Raw genomic sequence first — 26,520 nt, 5'->3', positions numbered from 1 at the left:
GTGCTCTGTGGTGACCTAAATGGGAAGGAAATCCAAAAAAGAGGGGAGGGGATATACATATACATACGGCTGATTCACTTTGCTGAAAAGCAGAAACTAACACAACATTGTGAAGCGACCATACTCCAATAAAATTTTTTTTAAGTAGACAACCAAAAAAATGTATTAAGGGTAGATCTCATGTTAAGTGTTCTTACCATTAGAATTTTAAAAAAGATACACAGCCTAGACAGACAGGAGGGTATGGACAGAATCCTGGATCATGGCAACATGTAAGGGACCACCAGATGCAGAGAAGCCTTCACAGAAGGCAGAGAAGGAATGGGTGGAGAAACAGATGGTTCAGGAGAGAGAGGCTTGTTAGGAGCCAAGAAGTAAACAAATATTCAACAGAGGCATCAGCCAAGGATAACAAGGGCAGAAAGGGACAGTGACACAGCAACTGCACATTGCAAAGGAGCACACTTGGTCCATTCATTCCCTCCATGAGATAAACAAGAGTGTGATGGTTGCTGAAGAGGAAATGGGTAAGTGCACTTGCGGAGCCCGAGGGAGCCCCCCCACCACCACCTTTGGCCCTAGTAATCTGTGGGACTGAAACAAAGTAGCCCTCACCCAGGTCTTCCTGGTGGCAGGAAAGGCAGAGGGCCCTGAGGTAATATGACCACAAGGGCAAGAAAGGTGGAGTCACATGGCTGATGGGGATGATGGCCGATGGTTGCGGTGGCAGAAGCTGGGATCTTTGCAAGCTCTCACTCCTGACCAGGACACCCCTGGCCAGGCCTGATCCCGAAGAGCCTGGGCAGGTATCAGTGGAGGCAATCCCAGGACCAGAAGACTACGTTACCATCTCCTGCGGCATCCCAGGCTTTCCTCCCTGAGGCTCCTGGGCAGGGAATCAGGGCTTATGGGTAGGGAGGCAGGAGCAGCAGAGCTCGCTCCTCAGGTCACCAGCAGGGCTTCCAGGACAGAGAAGGGCAAGGCTGACCAGGAGAAGAGAGACCAGATCCCCACGGATCTCAGCACGTGGGTGTTTGGGCACTGCACAGGGACACCCTGGCAGAGCTGTTTTCTGCACTCAACGCAAAGCCGGGATACATGAAGTGGGAAGTCACAGTGCCATGGGCCAGTGCAGAAGTGGGGGGAAGACAGATCCTGGTGGGACAAGGAGTTGGTGAGGAGGTGAGGACAACCCTTCCATGGAGACAAATCCCTGCTGGGCAAGGAAGGAGAGGAGCAGGGCTTGGATTAGAAGGATGTGGAGTGTGGGGGCCGTGTGTATGTGTGTGTGTCTGTGTGTGTTCACAGGAAAGCCTGGGAAGGCTCACTGCCTGAAGCAAAGCGGCATGTGAAGGCGAGGCTGGAGATAGGAAAGGGCTCCAGGTCACTGGGCAGGTGTGGGGGGCTGAGGCCCAGAGCCAGCTGGAGAGGAGGGGCCAGAGGAAAGAGTCTGAGAGCCACATGGAAGTGGGTCTTCATGACCTCACAAAGCAGTCCCCTCACCCAGCGTTCCTGAAGCTCTGAGTCAGTCCTGGCTAGGTCTCCTAGCAACTGGAGGCAGGGGCCATGGCACTCCTAGCACCCCAGGGAGTGAAAAAAGTCTTCCAATTTCAGGTGAAGAGAACATGTGACTTGTAAAAGGAAGTGTGCTCAGATTGGTCTAAGAGAGAGGTGTGTCCTCCGAGGGACTCCTGTCCCAGCAGGCCAGCTCTGAGGCCTGTCCACCACGGGGATGTGCCTGGGGGGGTGCCAGGCCTAAGTTTTCCCAGCCCTTGGAGCTTGGGGGCTATTTTCCGGGCCTGCAGTGACAGCCCCTGGTGGAGCAGAGCCCACCTGGAGGGACAGAGGCGGTGGGCACGCAGGCACTGTGCCCACCTGCACTCCAAGGAGGACCCAGGAGGACCCTGGGGCCGGTCACAGGGATGCCACCTTCACCAGGAGCCCCAGGGCCCCGTGAGCCCTCTGGGATTGTATGCCAACATGTGGAGGGAGGGAGTGTGTGTGTGGTTGTGTATATAGTGGGGGTTGGGGGTCTGTGTCTTTAGGGCAGTGGAGGGGGCAGATTTCAACAGTTTCTCAGAACCATTTCTGAGGCCAAAAGGCATGAGCAAGGTGGGCACCTGTGGCGTGAAGAGGATCCTGCCTGTAGGGCCCGGGCCTCTGGGCCATCCACAGAGGAGTATCAGGGCTCTGCTGCAGACCTTAGGCAAGAAGACCCCAGGCCGGCTGTGTGCACAGATTGGCCTCTGACCCGCAGCCCTGAGCTGACAGCAGGTACCAGGCCAGGCTGCCCCCCGCTGGGCCCTCCTTCCCCAGCCCGGGACATGTGCTTTCACCACCTTCCCTGGATCTTCCAGCCAGCTGTCCCATCAGGTGCTGACCTAGGGCTCTACAAGGGTTGCAGAGGAGGGGAGAGGAGTCCCCGGAGGCTGAGACAAGGCTCTGGGCCTCCTTTGGGCAACATCTGCCATCAGTTCCCCGTTCCATCACCTCAGGGGAGCAACACTCCTGTGTTTGGTGGGTCCCCACGTCACGCCACAACTTTTCTTACCCCCTCTTTGAAAGGCACTTGATTCTCTTACATGCGCTGGTGATCTCTAAGAACATTTCTGGAAGAAGGACCAGGTGAACTCTCAAGTAAAATGAATTCTAACCTACAGAGAGGAATAAAAGGTACCCTGACCAGTCTCTATCCCCTAGCTTCACCAAGCAAGACGCGTTGCTGCTGCTAAAGCATTGCCTCCCCAAGCCTCTTCTCAGCCAGTCACTTACACTTTAGTATGAATTTCATGATCAGATGGCTATCTCTGGAGCAGTTAGTTGGGAGTCATCTCAGAGGGATGTCAAATTTTGTTTGAGGGAAGAGAAAGCAAGGATCCTAGTAATTCAGGACTTGGGGCCCGCTGGAGGTGTAGAATCTGGAGCTGTCGCAGCAGCTTCCTTCCAGAGGAAGAAGCAGTGCTAAAAAGGTGAGGGAAAGCTTCCAGAAATGAAAGACTAATTCTGCCCAAGTGTACAGCCATTCCTGGTCACTCTTCAGGATGCTGGGGAGCCCATGATAGGCTCCCAGTAGTGTTTTGCCCAGTGACAATGGCATCCTGATTCCTCAGTCTCATCCCCCACCCTTCATATCATGCCCTGCAGAAACCAGAAGGTCGGGAGCACCTACGGAAACTGCTGAACTGGGAAGAGTTTGATGAGCTCAGAGACTCCCGCAGAAGCATCCTGCTGGACACCCTCTATGAAAGCATCATCTTCGCTGTGGGCAAAGGCTTCCCCTGGGTAGAGGTGGCCCAGGTGGTCAAGTTCACAGAAGAGCTGCTCAAGGAAACCAAAGGTACGGGGCATCCAGGGCAGGAGTCAACGAGGCTTAGGGAGGGCACAAAACCCCAGGAGCCTTCCGCGGAGCCTGGAGCCCCTTCCTATTTCCCCTGGCATTTAGCCTCTTCATATGCTCACAAACAGGGTCCCTGTCTAGTCTTTCTGGAAAGTGGAGCAAACAGAATGTCCTTGCTGAGTCTTATCCCTGATCTCCCTGGTGGAAACTCTTGTACCACATTAAGCTGTTCACAAAGCAACAAGGGGTGCCTGCCTTTCAGTCAGTCATTTACACTTTAGTATGAACTTCATCATTAGACCCATACCTCTGGGCAGCTAGTTGAGAGTAGGCTCAGAGGGAAGTCAATTTTTGTTTTAAAGAAGAGAGAGGAGGGACCATAATTCAGAACTGTTGTTTGGTTTCTGCTGAATATAAGTGTGTCGCTATTCTGCTTAAAACCCTTCATTGACTTTCCAATGTATTCCTGAGAGACTGCAAATTGTTTCCAGTAACAGTTTTTGCTCTGCTGAGTGCCTCAGTGTCAGCTTGCCGGCAGGGATGGGGACCTGCAGTCAGGTTATGGAGGGTTATGGAGAGAGCATCTCTCCCACCCCTCCCATGTGTTGGGCTTCAGGAGAAGAGGGTAAGCCTCTCTCCCTGTGATCCACGCCAAGAGGGGATGTGGCCACATCTGTCCACCCCTTAGGCTCTGAGATGCAGCTTCATTCGTTAAACAAATACGTGGAGCATCCCCTCCACGACCAGCATCATAGTAATACTCAGCCGAGAATCATCAGTAGGTGCTAAAACCGGTGGGTGAATGCTTGATGGGAAATGGGATATTTACACACTTCCCAAGAACCTCCCCACAACATCCTCACTGATTGCAAAGGGGGAAAGAATACCTTTACAGTGAGGGAGGCTGGCAGACACCTCCTTAATCAAATGATCTATCAATAAGAGGACATAGAATTCTGTGCCACTTGATGGGACACAAAGGAAGCAGCCAGCATCCTTCTGTGGTGGTTCTAACAAAGACTCAGAACCTGATGTCATCACGAAAATCCTTCCAATTAGGGGCACTGAACAAAGTTCCTCTCATGTAAGCTTCAAAGCATTAAGGTCACGAGAACTAAGGAAAGATGGAGGAACTGTTCCAAACTGAAAGATACCGAGGCAACGTGTCCACTAAACGTGACAGGTGGTCACGATTTGGGTCCTTTTGCTGTACAGGATGTCATGGGGAGAACTGGAGAAACTTGGGTCTGGTCTGGGGATGGACGGTAGTGATGTGTCGAGGGTGCTCTCTGGATCCTGGTGGTTGTGGTTATGAATGTCCTTGTGTGAGGAAATGCACACGTAAAGGATCCTGGTGGGGCGTTATGTGGATCACTTATTCTTTAAGTAGTTTGGGAAATTTTTCTTTGTACTGTACTATTTTTTCTAGCTTCATTGAGTTATAATTGACATAAATTATTGTATAAGTTTAAGGTGTGCAACATGATTGGAGATATGAATATATCGCGAAGAAGTTTGTACCTTTGGCCACCTTCACCCATTTTGCCCACATCCCAACCCATGCTTCTGGCAGCCACTTATCTCTTCTCTATTTCCATGAGTTCGTTTTTTTAGATTCCACATGTAAGTGAGATCATACAATAACTGTCTTTCTCTGACTTACCTCACTTACCATAATGCCCTCAAAGTTCATCACATTGTCACAAATGGCAGGATTTCCTTCTTTTATGGCTTAATAATATTCCTTTGTGTGTGTGTATACATATATATATGTATATGTATGTATGCATATATACACACACATGTATAGTATATATTCATGTTTTCTTTATCCATTCATCTGTCAATAGTTCCATGGGTTGTTTCCATGTCTTTGCTATTGTGAATAATGCTGCAATGAATATGGGGGTCAGATATCTCTTTGAGAGTGATTTCATTTCCTTTGAATATATACTCAGAAGTGGGTTTAGTGTGGTAGTTTTATTTTTAATTTGTTGAGGAACCTCCATGCTGTTTTCCATAATGGCTGCGCCAATTTACATTCCCACCAACAGTGCGCAAGGGTGCCCTTTCGTCCGCATCCTCTCCAGGACTTGTTATCTCTTGTCTTTTTAATGATAACCATTCTAATAGATGTGAAGTGAAATATTATTGTGGTTTTGATTTGCATTCCCTTATAATTAGTGATGTCAAGTGCCTTTTCATGTACCTGCTGGCCATCTGTATGTCTTCTTTGGGAAAACCCATATTCCACTACTTGCCCCATTTTTATTATTTTATCTTTAATATTTTATCCAGGTGTTTACTGCTGAGTTGTAGGAGTTCTTGACATATTTTGCATACTAACCCCTTATCAGACATACGGTTTGCAAATATTTCTTCACATTCTGTAGGCTGCCTTTTAATTTTGTTAATCATTTCTTTTGCTGTGCAGAAGCTTTCATTTGATGTAGTCCCACCTGCTGATTTTTGCTTTTGTTGCCTTTACTTTTGGTGTCATACCCCCAAAAAATCATTGTTAAGATCAATGTCAAAGAGCTTTCACATTGTTTTCTTCTAGGATTTTTATGGTTTCAGGCTGTACTATTTTTTAATAGACTTTATTTTTTAGAGCAGTTTTAAGTTCACAGCAAAATAGAGTAGAAGGCACAGAGATTTCCCACAGAAACCCTGCCTCCACACACTCACAGCCTCCCCTGTTATCAACATCCCCTCCACGGAGTGGGTACATCTGTTACAATCAATGAAGCTACATGGATACACGATTATCACTCAGAGTCCATAGTCTACATCAAGGTCCGTACTTGGTGTTACGCATTCTGTGGGTTTTGACAAATGTATCATGGTGTGTGTCCACCATTAGAGTATTGTACAGAATGGTTTCACTACCCAGAAATTCTCTATGACCCACCTATTCATCCTTCCCTCCCCCTCAAGGAGCAGAAAGTAGATCTTTCTACTGTCTCTATAGTTTTGCCTTTTCCAGGATGTCATATAGTTGGAATCATACAGTATGTGGCCTTTTCAGATTGACTCCTTTCACAAGTAGTATATGCATTTTAATCTCCTCCATGTCTGTCCATGGCTTGATAGCTCATTTCTTTAAGGGCTGAATAATATTCCATTGTCTCGCTGTATCACAGTGTTTGTACCCGTTCACTATCCGTTCACTAAAGGACATCTTGGTTTCTTCCAACTTTCGACAATTGTGAATAAGGTTGCAGTAAATACCTGTGTGTAAGTTTTTGTGTGGACATAAGCTTTCAACTCCTTAGGTAAATACCAAGGAGGGCAATTGCTGGATCATACGGTAAGAGTATGTTTAATTTTGTAAGAAACTGCCAACCTGTCTTCCACAGTGGCTGCACCATTTTGCATCCCCACCAGCCATGAATGAGAGTTCCTGTTGCTCCACATGCTTGCCAGCATTTGGTGGTGTCAGTGCTCTGGATTTTGGCCATTGCCATAGGCATGTTGTGGTATCTTATTGTTTTAATTTACATTTTCCTGCTGGCAAATGATGTGAAGCATCTTTTCATAAGCTTATTTGCCATCTGTATATCTTTGGTGAGATGTCTGTTAAGAGCTTTACCCCTTTTCCAGTCAGGTTGTTTTCTTATTGTTGAATTTTAAGAATTCTTTGTATATTTTGGATAACAGCACTCCATCAGATGTGTCTTTTGCAAATATTTTCTCCTGGTCTGTGGCTTGTCTTGTTCTCTTAACATTGTCTTTTGCAAAGTGGAACTTCTTAATTTTCATGAAGTCCAGATTATCAATTCTTCTTTCATGTATCATGCTTTGGGTGTTGTATATAAAAAGTCATTGCCAAACCCAAGGTCATCTAGATCTTCTCCTATGTTATTTTCTAGAAATTTAATAGTTTTTTAATTTACATTTAGATCTGTGATCCATTTTGAGTTAATGGTTATGAAGGGTGTAAGGTCTGTGTCAAGATTCTTTCTCGGGGGGAATTCCCTGGCAGCCCAGTGGTCAGGGCTCCGTGCTTCCACTGCAGGAGGCACGGCCTCGATCCCTGGTCAGGGGACTAAGATCCTCACACGCCTCGAGGCATGGCCAAAACAACTTTTAAAAATTGTTTTTAAAGATTCTTTTTCTGTTGTTTCTTTACATGCAGATGTCCACTTGTTCTAGCACCATCTGTTGAGATCGTCTTTATGCCACTGCACTGCCTTCACTCCTTTGTCAAAGATCAATCACCTGCATTTGCGTGGGTCTATTTCTGGGCTCTATTCTGCTCCATTGGTCTGTTTGTCTATTGTTTTGCCAACACTACATTGCCTTATGTACTTTTGGGGAAACTTTTCTGTATTTATTTACTTTCAATTTTTTTAAGTATAAAAGTTTTGTAATAGGTAATTTGAGGTCCTCTACCTGCCTTCTGACCAAGATCGTAAACTGTCAAGCAAACAGGACTCATGATGCCTTGTTCCCAATGCACCCAGAGCTCACCCAACCATCCTATCATCAGCATCTCAATGTCCAGTCTCACCACTTTTCACCACCTCCTCATCTACCACCCTTTCTAACCAACCACCATCTCTTAACCAGTCCACTGCTCTCACATCTTGTATCTCTACACCCATTCACCAAACTGCACCATGGTTCTTTTCAGACACAAATAAAATCCCATCACTCCTCTGCTCCAAGCCACTCAAGGTTCCTACCACATATCTTATGTGCACTTGCATCAGCCTTTTTTAATTTCTTGAGCTGTCCGGGTGCCCTTCTCTGTCTCTCCTCCAGGCCAGTGTTCCAACCCAGTGGCCCCAACCTGAGGTCTTAATAAGCAAGACATAGCAATGCTCATGGGCTGATTTCAGAGATCCTTGGGAAATTTCATCCCACCCCAGACACCCCCTGCTCACTTGGGGCCTTCTTGGCATCCATCTGGGTCCTGCTCCCTGCTGCTCACTAGCAACTCCTGGGTACCAGAGTTCAGCCCTGTTGTTTGAGCTCTGTAGTGGGTCATGGCCAGAACAAACACTGACGAGCAGGAGAAGAATGTCAGCCTCAAGCAGGTGCAAACTCGGGCTCTTTCAAGTTTCCATCAGAACCTTCCACAGGCTGAGCCCTTGAAAAACAGTCAATTATGATGATAACCCAACTTCAATCCGAGGAGATTAGATCACACTGGTGCTTTCAGTATTTCTGGCTCCGCAGTCAACAGACCTGGGTTCAAGTCTGCCTCCAATACATTACTTTGCAATCTTGGAAACATTACTACATCTCTCTGTGCCTTCGGTTCCTTATCTTTAAAATGAGGTCCATAATAGTTCCAAGTCATAGTGGAGGTGGAAAAACTAAAGAGACAGGGCCTGTAGAGTATAGCAAAGCGACAGGCACGTAGGAAGTGCTCAGCAAATGTTAGCTCCCCCCAGTCCAGGACCACAGGTTGCTACTCACTGACCCCCCGGGGGCTCACTGTCTGGGCCATTTCTTGTCTCCCCCTCGGCCTGCAGGAAGGACTGCAGATGTGTTTGAGTCACAAGCCCGCAGGATGGAGGTCCAGACTGGCCCCTAAGGCAGCTGCCCACCCTTGGGCACACAGGTGAGGAAGCCTCAGTGTCCACCAGCATGAGGACACAGTGTCTCTTCACTCCTCTGTTAGGGGACCCGGGCTGTAAGGGGCAGGAAGGTCAGATCCCAGATGAGCTCTAGTCCTTCTCATCTCGTGTCCCACCTGCCCATTCTCCTGGGCACATCCCACCCGTCACAGGTCATGGGGCATGCGATGCAGACAGCGGGGGTCCCACTTGCCAGCTGGCTCACCTTCCAGCTTCTGTTTCAGCTGAAGTCCACACTGGGCTGTCACTCTTCTTGGAAGCTAGCTTCTCCGGGGATGATTTTTTTTCTTTATTGTTAGTTAGTTAGTTAGTTAGTTAGTCAGTCAGGTTAATCTGGGGCTCGTGATGGTTGAGTTCTGTTTGCATACTAGGTAACAAAGTTGGCAGACAGCCTTTAAGGAGAGTCATGTTTGCACAACAATGATTCAGAGCTCTGCCAGGACAGCCGCCAGCTCAGCTTATCTCCCGGCCCAATCGGGCCTCAGAACCAGAGGGAAAGTGTGGCTCTTTATTCAAAAGCATAAGCTGATTCCATGCTGGCAAATGGCTCACCAGGACATTCTGGTCTCAGCTCCAGGCCAGAAGAAAGAATCCTTTTGTCGGCACCTCCTCTGCCAGCCTCTGGGAAGCCCCAGGCAGATCCCATCCTGCTGTGTCCTTGGGGCCCAGGGTGAAGTCACCCGTCTCTGCACAGAGAGAGAGAAGGCTGCCAGCTGCGCCCTGGTGGGAGGAAATCACAGGAAGCGGCAGATTTTGCAGACCCTGCCTCGGCTCCAGGAGAGGAGAGGAGAGGAGAGAGATGCTGGGGCATTTGGGGACCTTGGGGAGCTGCAGAGATTTAGGGTGCCCAGGGAGGCCCCACGATTCTCCTCTCCGACTGGAACACTGCAACAGGGGAGAGGGGCGGGGAGCAGCCTCCCTGGTCTCAGGCTTCACTCCGGGCTGGAGGCACCAGGCCAGCACAGATGCTCACCCAGGGCCCATGACCACCTGCCCACCATCACTTCAGCCACTTTGCAGCTTCTGCTTCTTGTCATCGTCAACATCTGGCGAGCCCTGGCCTCTCTCTGGTGCTCCACCTGGACATCTGGGCTAGGAAGAACCCCTTGCCTGCTGGCCTGATCCCCAAATCCTGAGTCTGGGAGGAAGTGGGCCTTGATGACCAGTCGGTGGAGGCTTGAGGCGACCAGGCGAGTGTCTGGTAAAGTGCGTCACGGCCCTGGTATCTATGGTCCCACCCACGGCCACTCCTGCCTCTCCAGAAAATGTCATTCAGGCAGCTGTAGGATGGAAGGCAGCCACCTCAGCCACCGCCGACAGCCTGGGGCTGAAGGGAGGCTATGACTCCCCCAAGCTCCCTGTGTGAACTCTCCCGCCCAGCACACTTATGGCCCTGCCCAGGGGCCACCCCGCCAGCCCCCAAGCGTTCGCCCACATCGGAGAGCCTCCAGCGATTCAGGACTGGCCCCACAGAGGGCAGGTGTCCTTCCACCTTCCTGAAAGTCTGTCTGGCCAGGAGCTTTCTACTGGGTAGCCTGAACCCCACACCCCTCGAACTAAACCTGGCGGAGGGGCCTTTGGAGGTAACTTTGCTGATGGAGCTTGGAAGTTTCCGCAGAAGCCACTGACTGAGATCTTAGAAGAGCATCTCTTCATGCAAAAGTGCAACTCTCATTTCAGAGATCCCTCCCTGAGCGTATTTGTTTGCTAGGGCTGCCATAACAAAGTTCCCCAGACTGGGCAGTTTCAACTACAGAAATGTATTTTCTCATAGTTCTTTTTTTTTTTTTTAAAAAAAGGCTACAACTTACACATGCTTTATTTACTTGATTGAAAGCTGCCTTATGGTACATAAAATGCTTTCTGTAGTTGATCTCAGCTTTGTTCACACTGAAGGTGAGTTGTATCTGGGTCTCCTATTCTCAGGACTGCTCAGTTGCTGCTGCTCTCACCATAGGTTTGTTTTCTCTCAAGATCAAGGTGGGTACTTTCATATAAAATCTTGTTTTTAATTCCTTCTCTGGTAAGTCTTTCCTGGATTCTTAGCTTTACATAATTATACCTACAATGGAACCAGCATCCTAAAGTCACCAAGATAAATCCTCCTACTCCAACATCATGATCTTCTAATGCTACTAGTTAACAAAAAATGTCCAAGGCCAGCCACAACGGATCCTAACGAACCATATAATATCGAATCTCGTGCACAGGGAATGTTTTCAACATCTAAAATTCCTAAGAGCTTAAAGGGCTTCCCCTTCCCTGGCTCCCTGGGTTCTGACGCAGCCTTCTCATAGTTCTTGAGGTTAGTAGTCCAAGATCAAGGTGTGAGCAATGTTGCTTTCTTCCAAGGCCCTTCTCCTTGGCTTGTGGATGTCTGTCTCCTCATTATGTACCTCACATGGCCTCTCTTCTCTGTGTCCGTGTCCGTGTCCTAATCTCTTCTTATAAACACATCAGTCATATCAGATTAGGGCCACCCACATGACCCCGTTTAACCTTAATTACCTCTGTAAAGACCCTATCTCCAAGTAGTCACATTTTGAGGGCCTGGGAGTTAGGACTTTAACATATGAATTGGAGTCGGGGGCAGGGGGGAACTGCATTAATACAGCCCGTGACACCGAGTGAGGTCACAGGCCACCAGGGGAGGCTAAGCCAGCCAATCAGCCAGAAAGCAAAACCATGCCATCGTAACCTTGCCCGACCTTCCCTGGAGGGCTGTGCCTGCTGCAGAGGAGGGCACAGAGATCCTGGAATTTTCACACGTAGCATCTGTGAGCCTCACTGTGACCTTGCATTATAGGCATTATTTTAAAGATGAAGAAACTGAGGCCCAAGGAATTTAAGTAACTTGCCCCAGATCGAACATCAGTTGGGATTTGAACCCAGGTCTGTCTGACAGCAGAGGACACTGTACACCCCCCTCGCGCCCCGACCCCTGGGCATGCGACCTTCCGTCCTGACCCTGAGGGATCTGTACACAGGGCACGTGAGACTCTGAGGAGCACCTAGCCCTGTGGTGAGTGGAAGGAGTCTGCAGGCGTGCAATGGGGTGCTGAGCACCTGGAAAGCCAAGCAGCACATCTGGGGGCTGGGTTCCTAACTGGGTCACCTGGAGCTTCTCCCAGCCTCACGCTGATAAATCTCTTGCTTCTAGAAAGTTCTTCCTGCTGTTGAACTGAAATCTGTGTCTTTGAGCCTTCTGCATGATGGTTCCCATTCTGACCTCTGAACCCTCCAAAATCAGTCAGTTTAATCCTGCTTCACTCACTCAGCTATTCTACAGCAAGCATTGCCAGAGCACCATGCTGGGGGTGGAGAAGGTCAGACATCCACTCAGCAGTCATGATGCACAAGCTCTCCACATGGATCATCTCATTTAATGTTCACAGCAAGCTCAGCTGGGTGGGTACCACTGTCCCCATTTTGTGATGATGCAACTGAGGTTCAGAGAGGTTAGGTAATTTGCAAATTGTCACACAGTAAAGAACAAAATCAGCATTAATCTTGAGATTGCCTGGCCCCAGACTCTGTCCTTCTTACCAAAGTTTTTTAGCATTAGCCAACTTCCTGAGGAATTGGGGTGAGGGACAGTGAGGGGTGAATTTGCTAAGCAGACAAGACAGGGGACCACTATGGGCAAAGAGAAGAGCTTGGATAAAAGCTTATGACAATCTTTAAAATACCCGGCCCTGTGTTTGCCCTTTGAGTCCCAGGAAAGTGAACGGGGGGAATTCTCTAAAAGGACAAAATCATTCTAAATTTTAATATGCAGGTAGAGTTTTCCTTTAATGTGGCTATTGGTTTATCTTTAAAACAAACACAAAAAACCTAGTGAATAGAAAACCAGTAGGGTACTCGCTCAAAAAATTAAACATAGAATTACCCTAAGGTCCAGCAATTCCACTTCTGGGTATATACCCAAAAGAAGTGAAAGCAGGAACTGGAACAGATATTTGTACACCCATGTTCATAGCTGCATTGTTCACAATAGCCAAAGAGTAGAAGTGACCTGTCAACAGATGAATGGATAAACAAAATGTGATCCATATATAAAATGGAATCTTATTCAGCGTTAAAAAGGAAGGAAATTCTGACACATACTACAACATGGATGAAACTTGAGGACATTCTGCTAAAGGAAAGAAAAGACAAATACTGTATGATTCCACTTACATTTGAGTTACCTAGGGTGGTCAGACTCATAAAGACAGAAAGTAGAACAGGAGTTGTCAGGGGCTGGGAGGAGAGGTTGGTTGTATTATGTTTAGTGTTTAATGGGTAGAGAGTTTCAGTTTTGCAGGATGAAAAAAGGAGATCGATGGTGATGATGATTGCACAGCAATGCGAATGGACTTAACGCCACCAAAGTGTACACTTAAGAATGGTTAAAATGGTAAATTTTATATCGTGTACATTTTACCACAATAAAAATAAAATTAAAAAGCCCTAGTGGAAGTACTATAGTTCTGTGTATTCCATATCTTCTGTTCGCGCCTCAAAAATGCTTCAGTAGCTGAGGTATACTCGCCTTGGAGTTGGGGAATCTGGGTTTGAGTCCTGATTTTGCAAAGGTCCACTAAACCTCAGTTTCCTCATCTGTTAAATGGCAGCATTTACCTCCATCATAGGTTGACTGTGACCAATTAAATAAATTGATGAATAATTAAATGCTTTAAAACTGTAAAGTAGCACGTCAGTGTAGGCTGGTTGTATTATTATTTACTGAGAGCTGAGCACTAGGCAACAACTTCAGGTCCAGAGCTTCTTGGAAAAATCCTTTGGAAATGGGAAATCTAGTCCATTCCAACAGGTTCATGACACCGAGGAGCCCACAGTAGCAGGGGGAGAAGAGAATGCTCCAGAAATGTTGGGGAGAGCTATGAAATATTGGGTCACTCAGTAAATGGTCTGACCAGAAGGGTTGCCCCTTGCTCCACCCTCTGTAACCTCCTAACTGGGGACAGCCAACTCCCAGCCATCCTTTGCCCTCAGAAGCCAGTGTGGCCAGGAGAAAAAGCACATCAGCATCCCATGCCCCACCCCCAGCAAGGTAGAGAGAGTCTCCACGTGAGGACCTAGGAAGGAGTGGATTGAAGAAAACCAGCCTCTGGGAATGCATTGCCCTAAGAGCATGCAGGGTCGTCTGGAAAGCCAGGTTTATCCCACAGTAGTTCACAGACCCCAGGAGCTGGGATGCCTAGAATCTTCACGATGACTATGATCACAACCACATGATGTATTGAGTACCACTGTATACCAGGCGCTTTGGGAAGCTCTGTCACATATGCCAGCATGTAACCCTATGACGAAGATGGTTTTATTGCTTCCGTTTCATAGATGAGAACACTGATGCCCAGAAAGGCAAAATAACTTGTGCACGTGGTTAAGAAGCAGAAGCAAGCTGGGAGCCTACAGCTGTATGAATTCCTAGTCTGTGCTCTTACAACCACACCAAGCTCTGAGGAATGGCCCCAGCATCAAGGCCATCTTCAGGCCGGGGGTTGCCCTGGGCTCACTGGGGGCCTCCTCATGTCTGTGAATGGTGGCTGAGAACAGAGCACATGGCTGACAAAGTGCAGTGTGACCAGGTCCTTGGTACTGTGGTCACAGAGCTGCTCAGTCAGCAACAACCAACATCCAGGCAAGACCCTCCACCAGCAAAAAGATTACAACTCGCTGAAGGTTCAGATGATGATTAGCGCTTTTTGGAAATAAAATATTTTTTAATTAAGGTGTGCACATCGTTTAGACATAATGTTATTGCACACTTAGACTACAGTATACCGTAAATATAACTTTCATACACACTGGGAAACCAAAAACTTTGGGTGACTCACTTTATTGCAACATTTGCTTTATTGCAACATTTGCTTTATTGCGGTGTCTGCAGTTGAACCTGAAATATCTCCAAGGTCTGCCTGTATTTGCCTCAAATAAATCTAAGAAACATTGCATAGGCTCAACACTTTTTGGCCATTTGCTGATCCTTTTAGCATATCTTGCTGAGCTCATTAGCATATTAAGGATGCCTGTTTAATTTCCCTGATACGTGTTCAAGGCTATGCATTTCTATGTAATACCTGTTGCAAAACAACCTTTGGAAAACTATGACTGAGATGGCTGGGGGCCCCTTCCAGTATGCATCTCCAGGGTCTACAAAGCGAGCCCAAGCCGCTTTGATCTGAATGCTAAAAGGGGCCTCCCCAGGTCAGGCCTGGGTAGGAATTCTGGCTCTGCCACTCACCAGCCCTGTGCCCTGCAACAAATCCCTTGAGCTCTTGGAGCCTCAGTTTCTCTCACAGGTGAAGTAGGGATGGTGGCCCCACATGCTCACCTTGCTGGAAGGAGATGGGCAGAGCCTGAGATGACCCCAAGGGCCTGCGGGCCACAGGCGGAGCTCCCTGAACAAGAGTCCTCTCCACCCCAAAGAAAACACACCCCCACTTCTGAGCTGGTACCGGTGCCATGGGGTGGATGAGTTTGGCAGAACCTTTATGAGAGAAGAAAGGGAGGCAGGGGGCAGCATTCAGGACCCCGGATGGGGGTGGAGTGGAAGATCCAGGCTTTCCTCTGCTTCCCACCAGCTCAGGCTGCCCTGGTAGGCGCTCAGGTATTGAGAAGGGTAAGCCGGGCCAGGTTCCAGCCTGACTGGCTTCCTCCCCTCGCAGCCAAGGCGGGGGCAAACAAACTGGTTTGTCAGGGGGCACTGGTGGCACCTGGGTCCTCCTCCTCACGCCCACCCGGGAGGAGCAGCCCCTCTTCTCCTTTCCCCATCCCCCTCTGGGATGCACCCACGTGCTCGCCCTTGCCCAGCCCTAGACACGGCACGTGAGGGATGGGAGGGAGGGAGCCCAGAGTGCCTGGTCCAGGCCCAGTGCCTTTTTGCTCTGATTCTGGAGTGCCTGGGCTGTCATCCCACCCACGATCTTCCCCCACGTTCCCCTCCTCCCCTCCCGTGTGCTCGGTGCAGGTGCTGGCCTCCAGGCCCTTGGGGACCGTCTTCAGGAAGTTCCCAGCAGCCAATGCAAATGAAGGCCACTCCCTGTAATTGAAGAGCAACTTGCAAAGACAGATCTGTCTGCCTGGCAGCCAGAGGCTTCTCCCTGAGACTTAAATCTTTGGCTTTCTGAGTCATCAGGGGCTTCTCAACCTATGGCAAACGGAATATGGTCTGGGGGTCAAGTGTGTCTCGTGAGCCAGCTTGGGACAATCTTGGATCAAACCAGGACTGGTCCAATGAGTGTCTTGGGGTTGAAAGTTAGAATTCAGCCCAGGGGTCCTTTCCTGTTGACCCGGAACAAGGCCCACATTTGCTTTTTACAGTTGAGGCCACGGCCAAGCCCATAGGAAGGCATCTGCCAGGATCACAGGCAGCTGGGACACCTGTGGGTGTTAGCACAATGGGGCTCGCGGACTTCTTAATTCAGACCTGGGCTCCGTGCATGGCTGCTGGGGCCAAGTGGAGAAGACCAGGGCTGGCCTGTCTGAATGAGGCAGCCGTGTCTGCCCACATCTGGAGGGTGCAGTGACCCCAGCCCCACGTGCTGCCTGGCCAGGTGGGAGGAGGAGCAGGGCGCCTTCCAGCAAGTTCAGCTCCACAGAGCCCAGAGAAGTTTCCATGATTCACCTCACCAAGTTCACACAAAGATGCCTCCGCACAGCCTTCAGAAACCGATGACCTCACGCTGCTGCCTGCCCTCTGGGACACCTCCGCTGGCTGTCCCTGCCGTCCTCCACATATCATCTTACGGAAATACCCGCCTGATGTCTCATTTCTCAGCTTAATGCCTCTGAGTGGTCCGCAGCTCTTAGCTGAGATTCTTAACCTTTCCATTAGGAATTCGATGATTCTCTCTAAGTGTGCTCTCCCCAGAAAAAAAAGTGCATGCTAAGTTCTACATGCAATTCTGGGGTCCTGGTTTATCCTGAAGCCCTTCCTTGGATGTCCTTGTCTTTTGTGAATTCCCCTTTCAAGAGCCCAGCTTCTGTGATAAAGTCCAGCTCTTTCACATGACCTACACCACTTACCCTCTGCAGACTGAAGATCTCAAGCCCTTCTGTCCCCAGCCTAGTGCCCCAGCCTTGCCTCCCAGAAACTCTGAACCAGATGTGGTCCCTGCTTACGCCCATACCTCACTCTACTTGCCTCTGGCCTCTGTCCCTACTGTCCCTTCAGCTGGGGTGCCTTTTCCCACTGTCTCCTGCCAAACTCTTCTTCGTTCTCCCATCTTGGGCTCCACATCCTCCCTGCAGGAAATTTTCCCTAGCTTCTGCCCTCAGCATCCTGGGTCAGGGTGCCTCCCCCATGCAAGCATCTCCCCTCCTGGTACCTGGTTTTGCCCTAAGCCTAGGCACTTGCTCGCATATTGCATTTAGAGGAGTCCTCAATTCTTCTTATGTAATTATGTCCGTGTACAGGAGTGTCATAAAAAGAGAACAAAACCAGAGACTGAGTCACTTTTAAGAATCCCTCTGCAAAAGCAAAAAGGAATAGAACAAATGCCCACCAGATCCAAGCAGTGCAAAGCTCACGCCTGTGCAGGAAGGGAGCGGTTTGAAAACCACGCGTCATGGTCACTGGCAGAGAAGAGCTTTATGGGGCTTCGGCTCCATCCTTCCACTAGTTGGTCATTTTGTGATGGCCCCTGGATGTGAAAGTCTGAGTTCTCTGGCTCAATCTGGCTTATAGCTCTGATCAAAGTCAGGCAGCAATTCCGAAGCCAGCCCCCACCCTGGAATCAGCACTTCTTTTTCTGAAATGGTTGGGAGTATATGTATATGTTGGCGGTGGTGGGGGGCCTGTATTTTTAGAAAGCTCTGGGTGGTGATGGAACCCAGAGCTCCCAATGGTCCTTGGGGCCCAGGTTCAGGGGTGAAGGGGCCTGGTCAACACCCAGGGTTCAACAGCCTGGCCGGCTTATTTCCCAGCACAAGAGACAGTCCAAGGAACGTGTAGGTCACTGGTCTTGGTGACAAAGGTGGGAAGCCGTGAGGATCCATTAGAAACAGGAGGAAAGTGCCCTGTAGCTTCTGGACTTGCGTTTCTACCTGGTTTTCTCACTATCATTTCCCTGAGAAGCTGTTGTATGTATTTTGTGTGTGTGTGATTCCCCAACTCCCCAGCTTTATTGAGGAATAATTGACAAATAAAGATGTATCCGTTTGTCAGTAATTGAGACATAAATGTTGAAGGTGCACCCCGTGACGTTTCAATGAACATATTCATGGTGAAATGATTCCCACATCCGTCCCCTCACAGAGTCATACTTCTGTTTGTAGTGAGAACACTTGAGATCTACTCTCATAGCACATTTCAAATATGCAAAGCATGTTGTGAGCCATAGGCACATGCTCTGTAGTCAATCTCCAGAGCTTACTTGCCCTCCTAACTGGAGCTCTGTCCTCCTTGACTCACAGCTTCCTATGTCCCCCTCCCTCCAGCCTTGGCAACCACCCTTCTGCGCTCTGCTTCTACGAGTTCCACTTTTTTAGATTCCGCGTACAAGTAGAATCACGCAGTATTTACCTTTCTATGTCTTGCTTATTTCAATTAGCATAATGTCCTTCGGGTTCATCCATGTTGTTACAAGTGACAGGATTTCCTTCTTTTTTTAAGGCTGAAGAGTATTCCATTGTATGTGTGTGTGTGTGTATAACAATTTCTTCAACCATTCATTTGTTGACAGACATGACAGACACTTAGGCTGTTTCCAAATCTTGGCTTTCGTAAATAATGCCACGAACACGGAGGTGCGGATATCTCCTCAAGATCCTGATTTTATTTCTCTGGGTATATACTTAGAAGTGGGATTGCTGGGTCTTTTTGAGAAGCCATTTTAGATATTTTTCCCTAATTGCCCACTGCGATCAGGTTTTAATATCATAGGTATTCTGTATGCCTGATTACAAACTATATGTATGTCTGCTTTATACATTATAAAGCTTACTCTTTGTATTTGATACAAGGTTAAAGATGACTAAATAACATTTTAAAGTTAAATTAAAAATTGAAAAGCTCTCAACATCGAACTTAAATGTACTTTCTGAATAACTTTTAATTTAAGTGACTTATTTACATACGTAAGTTGTAGTTGTTAAATTCCATATGCAAAGAAGCAATTTATATAAATATATAATAAAAGCAATGCAATCAAATCTTAAAAAGTCATTCAAAACTGTCCATTCTCTGGGAAAGCAATGGACAAAATTAATTTCTTGAAAGTTATTTTCAGTAAATTTAACTTTCAACTTTTGCTTGAGACAGCAAAGTAACCAGTTGATAAGGGGTGTGGGGTGGGGTGGTCCAGGAGGCCCCTGTGAGAACCAGGGGGACCCACTGGCTGTTCTCTAACCTGTCAACTGCCCCAACACCCAGCCTTTCAGTTCCTCAAATGAGCCATGTTTTCTCCAACCACAGGGCCTTTGCACATGCTGTTTCCCCTGAATGCTTTCATTCTTTTCCGCCTTTCTTTGCCCAGTAACTCCTCTGACACTGCTCATCTCAGCTCCTTCACCACTTCCTCAGGGAACTGCCCCCTGATTTCCCTAAGAAAGTCACCTCTTCCTACTGTGCACCCACCTAGACCTACAAAGCCCTGAGCAGGGTTATACTATCTATGTGTTTTCTACAAGCCCTTCACCACCTTCCTGGACCATAAATGAGTTCTTGACACACCGAAGGAAGGTCCCTAATGAATATTTGTTGAAGGGATAAGTGAACAGCTCCATCACTACACTTCACATGTCAGAATTTGTTCATTTACTCACTAGATATCTATCAGCCCCTACTGAGGACAGAGCCCTGAGCTGGGGGCTGGGAACAAAGAGGGGATGTCATCTGTTCAACTCTCTCCTCTTCAACAGAGTGGAAGCTCTCTGAGGGCAGGGGTCACGACAGAGGTAAATGTCCCACCCGTATCATATTCTCTTGGTGGTCCCCCCAATTCCTCAAGGGTCCCTGGAAGAGCCTAGGATTCAGGGAGGTCTCTATCCCCCTCCACATGCAGCCCTCAGTCCTGCCATTCACATCTGCCCCTTCTGCCCACGCCTGCTGACCTAGCACTTCCGGACCACAATGACTCCGGTCCAGGCTGGGCCACACTCTCCCCACAGGCCACCACATGACCACAGTCTCCCTGGGCAGGCCCTACACTGCCTGGAGTACAAAACGCTGGCTTCTGAACACAGCACTTAAAGCCCTCCCATCTGCCTTCCACCCACCTCTCCATTTGATGCTTGCCGTTTTCTGCCTCCACCTTTAGGTGCCAACAACACCACACTCGGTCTTGTTCCCCACCTGTGTCATGTGGCTGCTTGCCCCTCTGGTCTTGCTCAGGCTACACCCAGGCCATGCCTATCCCACCACCTTTGCTGGCTCAGTCCTACTCTGCCTCTGAGATGTCGCTCATGCGTCATCTTCTCCAGGAGAACCCACGTCCTTGACTGCGCATTCCTCGTCTGAGCATTCTTTATCACCTGATCCTGTTCCTCTTCACGCATGTAGTAACGTCTGCTTATGAACCTCTCCTGGGAGAACTTTGAGGGCAAGAGTTGTGTCTAATAAGATGCTAGAACCTAATAAGATTGCTAGAACCCAGCATAGTGCCTCGTAATTAATAGGCCCTGGGTAACAGTCTGACTCCTTGTGGATGGATAGGGAGATGCAGGAATGGATGATGAGTGACTGGATGTCTAGGGGCAGAGGGAGGCTCCAGCAGGACCCCGTGGGGCGGGGGTGGGTCGCCCAGGGAAGATGAGGGCAGGGATCTGCAGGCAGGCTGGCCTCCACCCCAGGAGGAAAGCCAGGCTCCCTGCATGCAATGCCTGGTCTCTGTCTTCAGTATACGGAGCTGTGGAATCCCCCAAAGCCTGTGCCCAAGCTCCCATTCTGCAGAGCTGACCCTGAGTCAGGAGGCTGGAGAGACTTGGCCGAGTTCATAGTTCGCCTCAGGGATGGCATCCGTGTGAGGACTCGGGGCTCCCCCCCTGGGGCCAGGGTCCTTCTCTGTCCCTTGTCCTGCCTTCTCTCTGCCTGAGGTCTGTCCACAGGGCATGCACCTCATTTAGCCACGACCCTTTAACGAACCACCCCTGCCTTAAGACGCAATCATGTGTTGGAGAGAGTCCTGCCCCCTCAGGACTCCCCTACCCTGGGTTTCTGGTGGAGATGTGAGCAAGAGGCATGAAAGGGAGGAGATGGGAAAAGACAGTCTACCCTCCAAGGAGCGTTGCCAGGTGCTACCTTGTTTAGATCTCTGCATGGTCTAAACAACACTTGCCTAACTCTGTGACCCAAGTCACCAATATAATGTCTCTGTCTCTCCTGTCATCTTATGCTTCACTCATATCAGAATCCCTTTTTTATACCCTCATCTCCTTCCCAAAGGGTTTGAAGTGGAAACAACAGAAAGCACAGCTGAGATGTCTTTAAAACAAGAGTTAAATGTCAAAATGTAGGTAAGGCGTGGGATAACCAAATAAGAAAAAATAGGATAAATGTAAGTTACTGCATAAAATTGCCTCTGAGCATCCCAGAAGCCAAGGTAAAAGGGGAAATGTGATATACTCCATGGCTTTCAAGACCTAATAAATGGTGACATAGAATAGCTGGTAGGACGTGGGCTCTGGGGTCCAAACCTGTATCCATCAGCCATCAGTGCAGCTTCAGTCCAGTTCACGCTCCATGTCCAGCCCCTCTGTGCCCACAGGCTGCTCCATCACTGAGGCTGTGACGATCCTGGGGAACAAGCTCAGAGATTATCAGGGGCAGTTCAACACCACCCATCTGCTGGCCATGTGCGACTACTTCCACAACACCTTCATCCGCCACTACAAACTCTACCAGTATGTCCTGAGCCAGGACCAGGACGTCAACCTGACCGTCACTCACCTGGAGGTGTGTGCGCCGCCCCAGCCCCTCCCGCTGGCCGAGGGCAAGGACCAGGATGTCTGGAAGCACGAGCAGCAGGTGGCAAAGCTCAGCACGGCCGAGGTGCAGAAGCAGACAGACATGCTGCTGCTGAAGGAGGCCCTGCACCTGGAGCAGCAGCACCTGCTGCAGGAGACGCTCTCAGAGCTGCCTGGGCGGCGGCACCAGGCCCTGAAGAGAGAGGTGAGGTGGGGCCCGAAGTGGGGGAGGAGGCCCTTCTGCCCTGGCAAATGTCCCTTCCAACCAAGAGGACGTCTGGGCTGGACCCTGTGATCCTCACATCCGGGAGGGGACAGAAGGGGACAGGCTTTGCATGCATGTTTCATGAAACATCCCTCAGACATGTAATTCACGTCCCCATTTTAGTAATGAGACAACTGAGGCTCAGAGATTTTAATCGCCTTGCCCAAGCTCCCCGAGCTAGCATTTGGTAGAGTTTGCATTTGGACTGAGGTCTGGGCGACCTCCAAGCCCAAGTTCTCTCCACTGCAGATTCTGCCAAAAGAGCCCCCAGGCTCTGAACCACGGTAGATTCCCACAGCGCCTTTCGTCTGCTGCAGAGTCAGCCCCCATGGACGCTGCCTGGGTGGGGCAGGGGGGTCGAAGGAAGGGTTACGGGGGGCAGACAGCGCAGGGGTGGGGTGTGATGAGGTGGGGGAGGGGTGCAGCCAGGGGCGCAGGGAGAACCTCGAACAGTCCAGTGTGTGTGGATCTAAGAAACTGGCTGCCCTCCTGGCAGGTCTTAAGGACCACTGGGGCTCCAGGAGCCAGCATCCCCAACAACCAGCTCTTCAATAGATGATGACTAGCTTGGTCCCAAGGCAACCAACTTCTTGAGGGCCTGGCTGAGTCTAAATTCATTTTTTAACTATATGTAGGCACTGATTGCATCATTGTTGCCTGTCTTTGAACTCAGACACGAGTATGTGCGCGTGTGTATATGTGTGTGCAGGTGTGGGGGAGGGCTGGGCTGGGGGTGGGAGGGGAGTCCCAGGGACTCTGTGTTCCAAAAAGCATTTTGGTTCTGAGTTATCAGCCAAGGAGTGTGTGGCTTTGGGAAGCATTCCTTTAAACATACATAAAACATTGAAGAAATCTCTAAACAACTAACACAACAGAACAAGTGATACTCCTCTAAGGTTAAGTCTTCCCGATAAACAGCACCTCGGTTACCCTGTAATCTTCATGCGTTAAGCAGGGACCCAACAGAACACAAGAAACGGCTTGACTCCACCCCCTTCCAGGGACCTGCCTAGATATGTGGGCAAGGCCACAGGTGGAAGGGGCCGCCTTCCCTCCTGCTCCCCCCAGCTCCCCTGGGGGTCTCTGTTACTTGCCAGCTGGTCCCTGCCAGGTGGAGCTGGTAGGCTAGAGTTCCCTCCACTCTGTGCCCCTGAGCTGGGGACACTCAGCACCATAGCATAAACATAGTGCATCTTCCTGGAGCACAATTCTTCCCAATGATCTAGGCGAAGAACATTATTTTTATATAAAAACAACCAAGGAGATGTTCTAGGGCAAATGTGAGATTTTGCATGAGATTCTAAGTTAAAATATGAGATCTCAAAAAAATGACTTGTAGGCAACCAGATACTCCAGGTATGTTTCCCTGACCCTCCTAGGACAAGCATGACCTCTCTGCTACTGATTGGTTGCTGGGCAGGGAACTTGGGGAAACAGTTACATGGTCCATGTTGCCAGGATTCCATGATGCCACGACCCTGACTGCGATGACAGACAGGGTCTCCTGTTTAACTTGGCGCATGGTGGCTGAGTTTTCATTCTTCCCCAGGCTGGCTATTTGGGGGACACACCCATTCTCTGAGTAATTTTCCCTGCCCCCTGAGATGAAGCCTGCGACTGGAACTTTGAGACGTGAGAATGAGATGAGGGCAGAAGAGGAAGGAAGGAGGTTGGCATCCAAATGGAGCTTAACCAGGGACTTCCCTGATGGTCCAGTGGTTATGACTCTGCGTTTCCAATGCAGGGGGCGGGGGTTTGATCCCATCCCTGCTCAGGGAACTAAGGTCCTACCTGCCACATGGTATGACCCAAATAAAACAAAACAAAAAACAAATGGAGTTTAACCAGAAAGTAGGGGATATGGGACCGGCCTCTTGGCCCAGAACAGTGTTTGTAGTAAATGACGCACTCAGGTGGGGGTGATTGTCATAGTAAGCCTAGAGAGAGGAGGCAAGAAGCTAAAAGCTGTAGGAGAGGGCCACGGGGTGGGAGGTGCCGCTGCAGGTAGAGGACCCCTGACTAACTCCCAGCTGGTTGGCAGGAAGGTGAGAGATTTCATCCTCTCCCCACCCTCAGATCTCCTGCCAGGGCCTCCCATTGGCTGAACTCAGCCAGAACCCACAGGTCTAGGCAGCTGGTTGATGCAGCCCTTAAAGGTCAGTCTCCCAGGGCCCAGAGTGGGGTGGAAATGGATGGAGAGTAGGTCTGGGGGTGGAATAGAAGGTCCCAGCACACAGAGAAAGGAGGTGACTGTGTTGAGAAATGGTGACTGCAGTGGGACTCTGGCTGCAGACAGCCTCAGGTTTCCCCAGGGCCCTATTCATCAGCCACATTCCGTTTCTTCCAGGAGCTAGAAAACCTCATCAACGAGGCCATTCACATCCAGATCGAATGCCTGAAGGAGCTGCTGCAGTACAAGATACAGATAACCTTTGATATTTTGGACCTGAAACTTCAGAAGAAAACTTTAAACCTCAACGCTCCCATCCCTTCCCCACTTCCCGTCACTGGCCAGTCAGGCCAAGATGAAGCTTTTAAGTTTTACAAAGCAAACAAAGGAAAGAAAGCAAAAGCAAAGAAGAAGTAGAAGGCCCCTGGTGTCCATGGTCTGAAGACTCTGATTGAAGAGCCACTGGCAATTATGAAAGGATTATGTGATGTAATAGATCACAGATTTCTAGCCATTAAAACAAAACCAAACAACACTTGTATTTTCTCTGTCTTCTTGCTGGAAACCATCTTTCACCACCTGAAAACCCAACCCAAATGGATTTTCCCAGCATGGCAGAGAGGGCTGTCCTGTGAGCCCAGGCAAACATCACTGTTGACTAAGCCTGGGCTCACACACGGAAGACAGAATGGCCCCCAGAGGGTTTCAGCAGGTAAAAGGGAGGGTGACCCCGGATGCCAGGGAGGACCTTCAGCCAGCACAGTGTGGGGAATAGGTGCTGGGACTCCTTCCTCTCTGAGGCTTGTACAAGGGGATGCACCGCATGCAGCCTGCCCTGCCCGCCTGGTCTCCTGCTGGAGGAAGCAGAGCCCACGTCTCTGGAAAACACTTTCTTCTGTTTGTATCCACATTGTTTAGTCTGAGGCAGGGGAACAGGCACCGTCCTAGAGGTCAGAGACCTGGTGTTTAACCCAGCTCTGCCGCTGGTCAGCTCTGTTATCTTGCCCGTGTCTCTCCCGTCTCTGAGTCTAGGTCTCCCTCCTGTCAAGTAGGAGGCCTGCTGGTTAGTGTGGAAGTCCCCTCTCCCAGGTTGACATCCTAAGGGAGAGATGAAGCATGGTTGACTCTTCACGGTTTTCAAGGGGTTCAAGGTTCAAGGAGGTTGAATACCTCCTCAAAGCCGCAGAGCGAGGCAGTGAAAGCATCAGAACTGGAACTCAGGTTGCCAGACACTTATCTGTGCTCCTTCCCCTGCAGCACTGGACCTTGTGCAAAGAGCCTCACAAACCTGCTGGTTGTTGGCTTAGTAATGCAGCTATATCACTGACAGGTGACCATGGCCTCCGAGATCAGGGAAGAAAGAATGGTACCACTCACTTCCTCTTGCCAGGCCAATGACCCGCTCTGTCTCCTCTGCTGTCTGCCGTGTGGTCCTCACTCACGTTGGGCCGGGCCACTGCACGGGCTCCCATCCCTCATGCCCCGCTCTCCAGGGACACTGTTGCTCTCTGGGTCTTGCTCCCTACTCAGGTGTGTCTGGGTCTACATGTTTCCAGGCAGAGTTGGCCTGCCTTCGGCGGCCATGCTGGATCTATGTTGAGGGAGCCCTGGAGAGGGCATGTCGTCAGCCCTGGGACCTCTGAGAGAAGTCCGTGAGGCAGGAAGCCCCCGGTTGGGAAGGGGGCCCCTCTGGGAGGACTACTCCAGACTCTCCTGCCCATCGTACCTTGCTGCCACAGGGAGTGTGTTCCATATCTGAGCAGTGCGCTAGGCTTCCCAATACCTCTTTAGACAGAGGAAGGAGGGTCCAGGTTTTTCTTAAATTTTTCATTCATTCATTCATGTAGTTATCCTTCACTCCACAAACATTTCTCAACACCCACATCTACTGTGTGGCTGAAACTGCTATGGCCCCGAGGGAAGTGTGAGAGCTACTGTCCTATCTGGTCCAGACCTGACCAGGATTCCAGCCTGTGTGGATGGGGAGTGTGTGTGGGGGGGCGGAAGGGGTGGTGGAGAGGGAAAATGGGTACCACTCCAGCCTACACCAGGCACCCTGGCCAGCCTGGGAACCAGCTGGGCTAGGAACACTGCTCTAGCACCCAGAAGCCACTGGAAGTCCTGGTTGACACTGGGCTTTGTCAATGACATATAAAGGGATTAATAGCTCCCTTCTGCTCTGCCTTTCTCCCAGTTGAGGGAGGCTCAGCCATCCTGTCCATAGCCTCGCCCACACCCATGTCCCAGC

At 49.6% G+C, this 26,520-nt stretch overlaps 1 protein-coding gene and 1 pseudogene across 1 annotated transcript; one reads left to right on the top strand and one right to left on the bottom strand.

The window, feature by feature from the left end:
* The first annotated feature begins 1,545 nt into the window (after positions 1 to 1,545).
* On the top strand, positions 1,546 to 24,796 carry C2H8orf74 (chromosome 2 C8orf74 homolog). The gene is made up of 4 exons (XM_057724297.1): positions 1,546 to 1,614; positions 3,145 to 3,337; positions 21,639 to 22,042; positions 24,450 to 24,796. The coding sequence occupies exons 1-4, from the start codon at positions 1,567 to 1,569 to the stop codon at positions 24,687 to 24,689; spliced, it is 885 nt and encodes a 294-aa protein (XP_057580280.1). The 5' UTR covers positions 1,546 to 1,566; the 3' UTR covers positions 24,690 to 24,796.
* On the bottom strand, positions 10,858 to 15,705 carry LOC130846619 (cytochrome c oxidase assembly protein COX20, mitochondrial-like; annotated as a pseudogene).
* Positions 24,797 to 26,520: the final 1,724 nt, after the last annotated feature.

This window comes from Hippopotamus amphibius, chromosome 2 (genome assembly GCF_030028045.1).
Source record: "Hippopotamus amphibius kiboko isolate mHipAmp2 chromosome 2, mHipAmp2.hap2, whole genome shotgun sequence".
Taxonomy (NCBI): domain Eukaryota; kingdom Metazoa; phylum Chordata; class Mammalia; order Artiodactyla; family Hippopotamidae; genus Hippopotamus; species Hippopotamus amphibius.
This window is presented reverse-complemented; position numbering and strand designations above follow the sequence as displayed.

What these genes read in the sequence shown, in the direction of transcription:
- C2H8orf74 (XM_057724297.1), top strand. Translation starts at nt 1,567, where the DNA reads ATGGCACTCCTAGCACCCCAGGGAGTGAAAAAAGTCTTCCAATTTCAG. An exon ending in AAAAAGTCTTCCAATTTCAG is followed by an intron (nt 1,615 to 3,144) that starts GTGAAGAGAACA and finishes CATGCCCTGCAG; the next exon opens with AAACCAGAAGGTCGGGAGCA. An exon ending in GCTGCTCAAGGAAACCAAAG is followed by an intron (nt 3,338 to 21,638) that starts GTACGGGGCATC and finishes CTGTGCCCACAG; the next exon opens with GCTGCTCCATCACTGAGGCT.